Consider the following 12,500-nt stretch of genomic DNA (forward strand, 5'->3'; position numbering starts at 1 on the left):
TTTTAATGGGAGTCTATATATTGCTAGTGCAGATTCTAATGAGCTGCAGAAGATTATTCCATTTCTATAATAAATTTGACCATGGGAAGGTCATTGCAAAAAACCTATCAGAAGGACAGAGAGAGTATCCCCATACAATTCCACATAAGAAATTTGAAAGCATTCTTAAAACTCATCCCACCCCAGACCCAACTTTTTTCAAAGATCAAAGACATTCCGTTTGCTTGCACAAAGGCAAACCAACAAGGACTGCATGATCAAGCCCCAAGAACATCAGAGTGGGAGGCTACTGAGGACCAAGCAAACTAGTATTCCTTGGAGGATACTACTTGTGAGGTGCTGCAATCATCCCACTTGTTTGTAGCAGCTCCGGAAATGTTACAAACAGCAAATTTTAAATTTGCCACACGTTCAACAAGCTCCTGAGCACTCTCAAGGTGTTCTGTGGGTGAAACAAACAAATTACAATTACATGACCATTCCGACCTCGATAATGTTAGGATCTGAGTTCGTTTTCTTTTCCACACATGTTCCAGTATTTTAGATGCTGTTCCTAAGCCACTGCTGAATTGAAAAAGTGTACATATTTGAAGTGCGGGCCATAAGCAAAACGGAAAGGTTATCCTCGCCCTTAGCTGGACACAATGAAAAACAGACACCTGAAAAATTCAGGTGCATGACCTCTGTGATGTCGGTGCAATGGTCTACCACTGACTAATGAAGCCACTCACTTAGTTTTTCAGGTGTCTGTAAGAGACAATTGCTTAAATTGTCCAGAGGAGTGCATGCGAGGATCACAAGTCTCCCTTTCGATGTACAAATACTTGTTTTGATCCTGTTTTGTTCCACTTACCAGCTGTTTTTCATATTCAGACATTCGTAGCATTGTTCACCTCTCTGATGCAGGTACATGCATTAATTTTGCCACCTTGTTTGAAATTTCAGTCAGTGCTGGAACATCTTCCGATTCTTTACCATCGAGAGATGAAAGATTGCAAGATCGAGAACAAGAACTAGATGAAGAAAGATGTGTAACTCAAATGTCTTGCAAGACCACAATACGTTTTGCACACGGAAGTGAAGACAATGGCCAGACGTTTACACCAGATCATGACTGCGACTTGTATGCATCCGTTTCGTTTGAGAGTGATAGTGTGTCAATTAACATTGAGGATAATGATCTTCTGCCCAAGGATAAAGTCGGATCCAGTGCCAAAGAGGTCATTTTTGTCCCCAACTGTCCTGATCAAAGTGGCCTATTAAGTGGTGGTAGCAGCATATTTGTTAGTTCGCCTGATTCATTGCCTTTAAGCTCCGCTGAAAGTACACCAGTTTGTTCAACTAGCAGCTCACAAGGATCCTATGAGAAGTCAGCAAAAGCACCAGAATTGTCCTTAACTACTCATTCTTCTGCAGCACGTGTTGAGATCGTCAATGAGAGTGACCAGGGGCTCAAGACAGGCAACAGTAAAGAAGTGGTTTCAGGGCACGTTCAGTTATTGAACAGTACAGATGATGTGACTGATGGGGGAAATACTGAGGTTGAAGACATTCAGGGACAGTCTGCTGATTCCGGTTATGGGGCAACAAGAACAAGCCAATCTGACGCAAGAACGTCTCCATTATTTGAGTATGATTCACAGATCAGCTCTTCGGATAGTTCTGTATTCTGCCGTTTGGCCGATCCAGTAAGCTCACATGTTGTTGATGGAAATCCCCGCCAGCTGCAACAAAGTTCCAATGCACATGGTCAAACAGCATTGAGAATGCATGAATCTGATGAATCCAGTTCCTCTTCGACTGACTGGGAACGTTTAGGCGCTCGACCCAAACGTTCTCAAACACATCGTCCACAGATTGCTGTATCACCTCCGCCCCCGCCACTAATCGCCAGCCCTGTATCCGATGGCTTGGCTGGAGATTTCTTAGTACGACATTCACAAGACAAAGCTGTTCATGAAAGTCTGTTTGCAAATGGCTGGGATTTTTCAATTCTCGGAAATGATACGTCGCAGGGAACGTCTTTTGTTGATGGAAAGACAAATGCATCAGAGGCCTACAGAGTTGAGCCATATTTTGGAGCTTGTCAGGCGGCGACAGTAGGGAATAATTCGTATGTGAGATCAGATGGCAGTGCTTTTTCAGATGTCTCTATTGGTGGGTTTGAAAGAGTAGGATTACTCGGTGGAAGTTCTTACAATGAAAGCTTGTATGGAAACAGTGCACATGCAGCAGCAGCACCTTTGCGTAGTCAGACAGGACAAAATAATTTCACTTTGGGTTGGAATGGCTCATCAAGCAATGGTGTAAATAATGTTGATGGATTTCTGAATATTGATCATGGAGTTACAGGGCAGAGAGATTATAGCAGGGAATCTTATTTCCCTTACGTCCAACGTAGCGCACACATGGGGCAGGTGCCATTACATTGGCGGAGTGACGCAATTTCAGGAATCAGCCCTTCGGGTTTTGCTTATCGATCGTCAAATTCGGGCCTTACTTTTGGCCAATTGGATGATGGTGCTGCTGGAATTCGACCGGGACAGTCACTATATGCCACTCAAAGACATGTCGTGAGTGACGGTGATTCCGCGTTCATAGATGAGCAGGCCGCAAATGAAAGGTCACACAATGCTGATCTATCACTTGGACAACAACAATCAATTGCGAAGAGGCGTCACGAACCAGATACCACCAGCGCTGGAAGTGCTGTCATTGTGGGCAGTTGTGGTTTGCCTCCTCAAATCTCGGTTTCGGCCTCCGGTGTTTCTTCTACCAGAGTTGTCTCAACTACAACAAGTCGGCCTCTTGTTGTTAGTGCAAGTGACAATGCACCGAGTCCTGTTAACAACACAAGTAGAAATTCAGTTTTTTCCTCAACCACACCTGGTGATGGCAATTCAGAGACTAGTCTTGCACCAAGTTCTCGTAATGCCGATGAAGACAACTCCAGGGGAGCTTTGTTGAACAGAGACAATGGAACAAACGATATCGAGCCGATCGACGATTCACTTCTTGCTTTAGAACGACGTGTGGCAGATGCCTCTGCGTTGGTTGAACGGGTGCTTAGGGAAAGAGAAGAACGGGAACAGTTTGAACGAGAAATAGAAAGAAAGGAACGAATGATTAGGGAAAGACGAGAGAGAGAAAGGAGGGAGAGGGAGGAAAGAGAGATACAGGAAGCCGAGCGATGGCCGCAGCAGCAGGAGGCAGTTTCTGCGCGATCTCCGTGGCTCTGCGAACATTACCAGCGACATTGTCGAGTGCGGTTCCCTTGTTGTACACAATTCTATCCTTGTCATCGATGCCATAATACCTCAAGAAACTGTGAAAACGAAGAAGCCAAAGCATGCCATGCGACGCACCTCAAGTGCTCTTTTTGCGAGCATGAACAAGAGGTGAGTTTTATTTTCGTGCTTTAGGCAGGGGGCTTTCAAGATTGAGATTAAGCTTTAAACTTTGGTTCTAGCGGGAGCACGAAGCTATTGAGAAAAAAAGTAAAACACATGGCGTACGTAAACAAGACTCGGTTAGAGCATTGCACCGGTATCACAGAGCCTGAGGTCATGGGATCGAATCCCGTTGAAGCCGCCTGAATTCTTTCAGTTGTCTATAAGAGAGAGTTGCTTAAATTGTCCAGATAGAGTGGTTTTCAACTGAGTGTCGAAAGTAGTAAGCGAATTGCTTTGGTTTATAATTACTTCACTCAGTGATTGGTTCAAAGTTCTCGCGCCAATTTTTGGACCAATCAGAAGTGAAACCAAAACCAATCGTGGCTCGCGCGTGCACATTTTCCCGCGCTTTGTGTCGGCTACGCGTAATTACTTCGAGTTTTGATTGGTTTACTGGATTGTCTCCGTCCTTTTTAATTGGCTAAAGTAATTACTTTGGTTTTGGTTTTACTCCACTCGATTGAAATGCGCTCTAAGTGCAATGATTGATCACTTCTAACTTTCGTCTTTTGTCCAAGCTCTGCCAGCAAATTCATGGACATTAATTATTTCGGATCCGGTATATGAAAGACCAGCAAAGAAACTTGACGGTATTAGTATGGGTAATCACATGATTTCGAGTGCAATTTTAAATAAATAAGCAGGAGTAAATTTTTTTCAAAGACGACCAAAATTACGTGCTCGTGCAATTTGTAGTCTGTGAAAAAATTTACATGCAAGTGCTTATTTAATCCAAATTGCACGAGAAAAATCATGTGATTACTTATAATATACATGAAAAAATTTTTTCATGTCTGTTATTTGATTTGATTGGTTCTGACCAAACCCAAATATTAGCCAATCATAATTCAGAATTTTGATGTGTAATTTGCACTGGTATTACACTTGAACTTCACTGCTCTTAGGCAATCAGAATTAAGTAATTTTTTCATGTCTATTATTAAACTACATAAGACAGTTGAGATAAACTCCTAAATGAAATATTTCTGGAGCTGACTGGACCATCGTTGTAGCGCAAAAGATTAAGAATGTCACACAATCTTGTAACGCAATTTAAAACTGCATGACGTTGCCTTTAGAGTAAAGCTGGTAATGTTATATTTTCGGTTATCTCATTTTATTATATTGGGAATAAAAATGCCCCTTTGCTTTTATCTTTATGCTAAAATGATCATTGGAAGATATGCTTTCTCGTTTTTTTAAATTTTATTTTATTTTATTTTTTTCGGAAGATTGATGAAAACAGTGGAGTTTGCGGCAAATGCGGTGCAAAGATGGCTGCCTATTTTTGCTCTGTATGTAAACACTTTACAAACGTGGACAAGAATCCTTATCACTGTGAAAAATGTGGAATCTGCCGGTGAGTTGTTCTCGTTGTAATCCCCTTACCTCTTTGTATTTACCAAGGATCAATTTCGATAGCACCAGAATGTAATTTCACGGGTTTAGGTAGTGTAAAGCGAGAGCAAAATCATTTGTGCTATAAAAGATGCTACCGGGGCAGTAAGTGGTTTTATTATACCTCTCAGATAGTACGCGCTGCCCGGCCCGCTAAATTTGATACTTTACCGGATAAATTTTTTCTAGCAAGGTTTTTTTTTTCTGTCGTTTATGGTACATGAACTATTAAAACCCTGGATCTTGCGAGCAACTAGTTCAAAAAGCCAAGGCGATTTATTCGTTTTTCGGATTTTGACGCAGCGATCTTTGTGGCAGTTGAACCTTCCGCTTGACTTGAACTTGTTTCCTTTCCCGCGCGGCTGATTATCACACAGATATAATAAACATCTTACTGACCTCTATCCTGGGTGCCAGAGGTTTTTTTCTCGTTGGGGGCGACAGACTATTGAGCGGCGAAGCCGTGAAATCGAGTTGCGAAGCGACTACTTCGCTTTGAAACTCCTCGCCCCTGGTGAGCGAGAAGACCTCTCTGGCATCCAGGGTAACTGACCTCGTTTTCTCGGTCCAATTACGGATCCTTGTTTTTACTCGTTGATTTATGGCCTTCGCGCTTGGGCCACAAATCAACGGAAAAACTTACAGTAAGGACCGCGAACTCGGTTAGTGACAGGTATGAAAAAGAGTTTGAAAATGGTGAACTATTCTTAACAGGCGCACTTTTTGGGGGTATTTAGTATTATTTTTCTTGTGACGTAGAATCCACGCCGACAAGTCATTCCACTGTGACGTTTGCAATGTATGTTTGGATAAACGACTCAAGGGAAACCACAAATGCCGTCCCGATTCCGGTCACGATGAATGCTGCATCTGCTTGGAGGTTTGCTCGAACTTCACGAATTAACTTTCTTTGACCTGCTCCATGTTCCTTGTTGCTAAGCGCCAAAGTGTTTTTTTTTTTTTTTTTGATAGGCCATTACCGAGTTGCTGTTTGCGTCTGTTTGATGGAGAATCTTGATACACAGCAATACAAATAAACAATAGTCGAACATTTTGCTGCAAATCAAACTGATTTCCGTTTGACTGCTTCACAGACTCACTTTGAAACAGGCAAAGAGTAGTTCGGTATTTGGCTTCCGGGAATCTTTGTTTACATTTTTTGCTTCATTAGCATAAGGCTGTCGTTCTTTAATCAGTCGGCCAAGAATAAAGTACTGAATATTGAAATTGCATTGCATAACGAGCTATCCCTGAAAATGTGAATGCGATATACCAGATAATCTCTGAACAATGATCTTTGATAAGTCGAAATTTTGCAAAAAAAAAAATACATGGGATCATTAGCTCTTTTGCCATCAAGAATTCATCAGGTGTTGATGACTAATAACTAGCTAGTTATCTGGCTAATCGCAAAAGATGCAGACCATCAAATGAACGTATGACAACATAAAGAGATATTTGCAAGCGGCGCCAAGCGCGAGAAAATGCGCAATAGCAAATTAGGATTTGTTTACTGTTACCCTCTGATTGGCTCAGAGTTTAGCCTGCGAATACAGCCGCCTCTCATCGCTCACCGCCGCTTGGGCCGTTCAGGGCTACTCAGAGTTGGGTGTGAGGTTTTTTTCAGCCATCCAGTATTCTTGATTTTCCAAATTAGCGAACGGACATTATAAATGTAGGCTACGTGGCCCTGCCCGCCTTCGTTTAATTGTCTTGATATTCTTGAAGTTCCTAATACAATTTTGAATTCTTTCCTTGCATTTTTTTTTTATCTCGTTGTTTTACAGGATGCATTCAGTGGCTGTCAAATATTGCCATGTTCGCACAAAGTGCATCGGGAGTGCGCCATAGCAATGATCCAAAATGGCATGTAAGTACAAATTTCTTTATCCGATACAGTTCTTGTTTTGTTTTGTACAGTGGTTCTGTGTCCTCGTTATATTTATATGTTATCGGTGATGCTTGTGAAAATGCTTCTTCATTTTTTTTTCAAATGCAACCATTGATGTTTAAGGTGTAATGTGTACCCATGGGAAAGATGGGAAACTAGTTGGTTTACGAAGAGGCAAAAGGAATATTGAAAAATCAAAGGTCGTAAGTTCGAATCCTGCCTCACTGTACGACTCCGATTTTTCAGTCGTTGTCGCCAAGCAACCACTTGGTTTTTTTTTTCTTTTATACACGTTGTTACACCTACGAAAATCTTGTTCCCCATTGACCCTATTATTGAATGACGACCAAGCATTATTCCTTCATCCTTGTGCTAATTATCTCTACAATTCTCGTTAGCATCGACAAAATACAAGAAAATATCTTTTTGAATATGAGGCTTGTTGGTCTAATTAATGGAAAGAGTAATAAGAAATAAGAAATTCGTCGCAATAATGTGGTAGCCTAGACTGTAGTCTTCTGTAAATTCTGTGTTGACTCTGATACAACTTAAACATGAAAAACCAAACAACAGTCCCGCTCCTAAACTCGGCTGCATGTCTCAAATGTAAATGGATAAATACCATTCCCTTATTTAAGAGATAGTCGATTCGACAAAATGCCGAGACAGCTGAGGTATTTTTCGTTTTATCATTGGCTATTTACCTTGTGTAAAAAAAAGTCCAAACACTTACAGCTAGGCTAGACTGTGTTCGTTTGTAAGTTCTGATACAAATTAAACATGAAAAAAAACAAACGACAGGTCCGCTCCTCAACTCGGCTGTATGTCTCAAATGTTATTGGAGAAATTTTTAAACAAATTGTGAAAACTAACCGTTTCGTGTGGTTTAAAAATACTTTCCTGTGCGATTGGAGGGTCTCCGAATTCTACTTTGGGTAACATGTCAACTTATCGGAAAGGGTTTAGGCCCTGTTCACACGTATCTGGATATTTTTGAATCCGCAACTTTTTCTCCGCGGATTCAAAAAATTTCACGCCCACATGTAACGTAATCAAATCGTATTTGCCCGTCCGCTTGTATCCGGATTCGTTCTAGCACTCAGGAGTCCTCTATGACTGTTGTCAACAGAGCATGCGCCATCATGCGTGCGAATTGTAGAGAAGTGATCGTTTTTCGTTTAGCGGCCATGTTGAGTGTTTACACGGTAAAGACTGGAATCTAAGTTTGTAACGTCGGATTTGAAACTATCCGGATTCGACCGTCTACACAATTCCAAGTTCTTTGCGTATTCAAACCTTTCCACGCTGGACAGCGGATTCAAAAAGTTTCGGACTCGCATGCCGGATTCGCCGGATATGTGTGGACGTGACGGCGAATTCGCAAAGAAAAAGTTGCGGATTCAAAAATATCCGGATACGTTTGGACGGGACCTTAAAGGGGCTAGGTCACGCTGTTTTAGGTAATTTTGTTTAATTTGTTAATTATGAGCTCTAAACGTCAAATTGGCAGAGCAAGAGCCTTTCGTTTGCAAAATCACGGCCACATAACAACTGAGAAAGATTTTCCAGCTTTGTAAATGACATTTTGATATAAACTGATATAAATTTGAAAAAAGGTGGGCCGACGTTTTTCAAATTTACCCAAATTCAATCCATTTCAATTCTTTCCAGTTTTATCCATCCATGTCCCTTCTTGGCTTCCTTGTGTTTTGTTAGAGTTCTTCTATAGTTTTGAACAGTTATTTTGATATTTTAGTTAATTCTATGACCATTCGATCAGTGCTGAAATTGCCTATAATTGCGTGACCTAGCCCCTGTAAGGGAGTATGAATGACCTGGAAACCAAATTTCCTTTGGGTGGCACTCTTATGAATTAGAACTTTTTTTTTTTTTAATTCCATTTATTGTACTGTTTTTCTTCGCAGTCGCACCTGTCCAGTTTGTCGACACCCACTCTACGCAGCACCAAGCGAATGAATTACACGCGGAAAGATTATTGGTTGACTTGCATCTGGGCACGCAGCAAGCAGTCAATGCATAACTCCATCAGGAAAAATGGACTCGGGTGGTTTATTTAACGCTAAAAATTAAAAGATGACTCGTTTTATCTCGGAAAAGACCGTCGCCGTTGGCTCCCTGCTTAAAATAATTGTTCTTGACGTCCATATTGTTGCGTGAAATGTGGACATTTTTCACGTTACGAATGTAAACGATAATTATTTATTTGCCTTTGCTAAATGTTTTGTTCGCCGTTGTATTTATTGGCTTGTTTGTGCGATTGGATCCCAAAAGAAAGAGAAAAAATAGGAGTTTTGAAATTTATGATGAAAACAATCGGAGGTACATTTTGGATAAAATGAGTAAAAAATGCCAACCTCTATCATATTGCAACAAAGTCTTTTTTCGACACGTTTCCCATACGTTGTACAGGCGTTCGTATGACATATTTTACGTTTAAAAACAGAAAAACAGAGATGCCAAAAAAATTTACTAGTATTCGTTTCTTGTTCATGTTTGCACAAATTTTTATAGGTCCTTTTTTATAACGACGAGAGATTAATATATTTGGAACAACAGTCGAACCTCTCTAATACGGACACCGAAGGGACAGAGCAAAGTGTACGTATTAGAGAGGTGTCCTTTGTATAGAGGTCATGAATATTACGTCACTTTGAAGGCACCATTGATGGAATCAAGTGTTCTTTAAGTCAAAACTGGCCCAAACAAGTCTTTGAGGTGCATTTAAATTGTTTAATGGACAGTGCAAATCATTGCAAATTCAAGCTGTACAATTCCAAAAACATATGGCAAACTATAATACAGTTTCCAAACAGTAACATAATAGAACAGAAACAATGTTGCGAACACTAACATACAGTAGAGTATTTAATGAAAGTTCTTTGTTATTGATTCATTTTGCGTTAAAAACCCAGCTGTTCGTAAAGATAGTCTTTGAAGTGAAAATGTCGAAAAGAAAAGAGGTAGAAAATGGAAAGCAACAACTGGAGAGTCTTCAAAGAATAAGAAATCTTGATGATAAAAATGCCAATGACATGTCGATATATAATTTTTACTGATTGAAAACAGGATACTGTTATCGTATGAACAATGAGACAATTTTTTGATTACACTCTGATATGTAACGACAAACAGGAAATCGTGTTGAATAAGAACTGTCAGTTTCAGCTTCAGTGTAATTACTTGGAAAATGCTATGTTGCTTTACACCATATATGTTGCTTTACACCATATAAATAAATAAAAAGAAAAAATAAGTGACAAGCAGAAAATTAATCGCTACTATAGCCTCGAAACTATGTGCCTTAAGGCATTGACAGATGAGGTGCTTGCTACAAAGGCAGGCAGACTATTCCATTCGTGTATGGTTCTTGGGAAAAAAGAGAATTTATAAGTGTGCGGGGAGCAAGAATGTTAAGCTTTTGAGGATGATTACGGCGGGTTACAGTTTTACAATAGCTTAAGTGGTCGTTGAAGTTAATAGGAATTAATCATTTTTGTAAAGAGACAGTGAACTTTTATCAGTTCCGCAGCGGGACGTCCATAGGCGCGCCTATGGTCCCGCAGCGAAACGGATAAAAGTTCACTGTTTCTTTACAAAAATGATTGGAACCGTTCCACTTTTTATCGAACCAGTTTTCCTCTGTCGTGTAAACGCGCCTCATGCATGTTGTCATTTACAAGAGAACGGTACTAACTCAGACCGGTTCGAGGATTTCTCGTCTCGGTCCAGCAACCGATCGCGAGACGAAGTCAGACCGGTCTCATGTAAACACATGAAAAGGAATGTAGGGCGGCCGATACGACCTCATGCCGGTCTGAGTTCGTCCCTCTCGCGAGAATCGTCTCTGTCGCTTGAAAAGAGCTTCCCGTGGTGAAAAACGACAGACGCGATTGAAGCGATTCTTGCGATACCTTGGTTTCCATTAAATCGTTTGTATCGGATCAAACGGTAAAAAAGACTGGCACTAGGAATTTTTTTGCCGACTAGTCGAAATTAAAATGACGGCAGTCAATCGAAAAAGAAGACTTTTGGCTTGTTATTTGCTTCTCCGTGTTCAGTTTGCGAAGAAGAAGAAGAGAGAGAGAAAATCGAAGAAAGCATCGGTTTTGGGTTCGGCCGATATATGGTTCTTCTGTTCTTATAATCCTTCGAAAATTTGTTATAAAGACATTCATACCGCTGTATTTCTTCCATAAATGTAGAGGTGTTATTCGAGTTGCTTGCCGCCATTTTGGAGCGTGTATATGGACGTGAAGTAAGCAATCAGGTGCATAATGGGATATGTTCCGACGCTTCTGTCGCTTCTATCGTTTGAACCCGGTTTCCATTAAAAATATGCGATCGCTTGAGAGTCATTTCCGGTCGTCTCTGTCGCAAGGATAGAACTCGAGTCTATCTCGGACGACTGATCGTTTCTGTCGCAAGGATCGTCCCGGGATCGTACCGGGTGATCGCTAGAGCGTTTCCATATGATCGTCCTTGTCGCTTCCAAAAATTCGAAGCGACAGAGACGATTGTAACGACAGGGACGACTATTTGGAAACCGGGCTTAAGAAGTCTGTTAAGTGCGTCATTTAGCACGCACTTAACTAGAGATGTTTAATGCGTCCACCTTATTTCCCGTATTTATACTAGTCGTCTAAGACGTCAGATGTCATAGAAAAAGCATCTGTTCACTTTATCAAATACGCTCAGATGTGTGGTTTAATACTGTGTCAATCATCACGGCCGGGGCGGGAAGGATTCCAAACGAAATGTTTGCTCTCATCGCAATTTCAGAACTTCGTCACCGTACGTGGTTGAGTGGTCTGACGCGCTCTCAGAATGCCACGAAGCTGGGGGCAATTTGTAGGTGTCCTAATCGCCGTAAGGTAGTTTAGAAATACTGAAGGACATAAAAAAGGGATTCACCCGATCGGAGCTTAATTCAATATCCGTGGAGTATTCATATTTGTGACTACCAACAAAAAAGAAGACATTCGACTGGTTTTAAGACGTGGTATGCCTACCGCATCCTACATGACAATTCAGTAAGGCTATTAAAAAGTGAATTGTAATCACATTAGTGGCTAAGAAGAGATCCGCCCTTATCCGATTTAAATGGTCATCACAACTTCTCTGGTTTTTAGCCTAATTCTCCTTCAACAAAGCGATAAATATGATACAATGTATTTTTGGCACATTTCAAACATACCGCCAGTTAGCAAACATCGGGGATAATGGCACCGAGATACTACATTTCGTAAATAAAAATCCTTTCTACAATTAAACTAACTAGTTTTCTTTTTTTAAATTTGCCGCTTTTGACTCGCTTTATGTAAAGTCCGAAAACCATTTCAGCTTTTGGTATCAGCAAGTTGTTCTATTTATGGCATCTTGTCGACCGCAGCCCAGCTCCTCCTTTTAATTCACCCCGGAAAAGACTGTAACCAGATTTATCAATGGCTTTGTCATTAATTTCGTTATCGGAAGTTCGAAATCTTCCCAAGTTTTTCTTGGCTTGTCTTGAGAGAAAACACTGAAATTTGTTGACTGAATTGCGAATACGAAGAGAAACGTGAGGTTATTGCAGCCGATAAGGATTGAAAGGTGAAGACAACGCAAATACGCGTCTTTTTCTAAAAGATTGAAGTATGGCAGAGAAAAAACAAAAACAAAAGACATATTGTTGGAATAAAAAAGAAGGGGACAGCATTGTACTTGATGGAATGTCGAGGGAACATGACAACAAGAAGAGG

At 40.7% G+C, this 12,500-nt stretch overlaps 1 protein-coding gene across 1 annotated transcript in view; it reads left to right on the forward strand.

Annotated features, from left to right (window-relative positions):
• Window positions 1-9,973, forward strand: part of LOC137997795 (uncharacterized) — an 88,376-nt gene extending 78,403 nt beyond the window's left edge. Inside the window, exons 8-12 of the mRNA XM_068844046.1 lie at window positions 2,539-3,398; window positions 4,685-4,812; window positions 5,610-5,730; window positions 6,638-6,720; window positions 8,667-9,973. Of these exons, the coding sequence (XP_068700147.1) occupies window positions 2,539-3,398; window positions 4,685-4,812; window positions 5,610-5,730; window positions 6,638-6,720; window positions 8,667-8,718 (1,244 nt within the window). The 3' untranslated portion in view covers window positions 8,719-9,973. The remainder of the gene's footprint in view (window positions 1-2,538; window positions 3,399-4,684; window positions 4,813-5,609; window positions 5,731-6,637; window positions 6,721-8,666) is intronic.
• The last annotated feature ends 2,527 nt before the right edge of the window (window positions 9,974-12,500 follow it).

The sequence above is a fragment of the Montipora foliosa genome, chromosome 3 (genome assembly GCF_036669935.1).
Source record: "Montipora foliosa isolate CH-2021 chromosome 3, ASM3666993v2, whole genome shotgun sequence".
NCBI classification, from domain to species: domain Eukaryota; kingdom Metazoa; phylum Cnidaria; class Anthozoa; order Scleractinia; family Acroporidae; genus Montipora; species Montipora foliosa.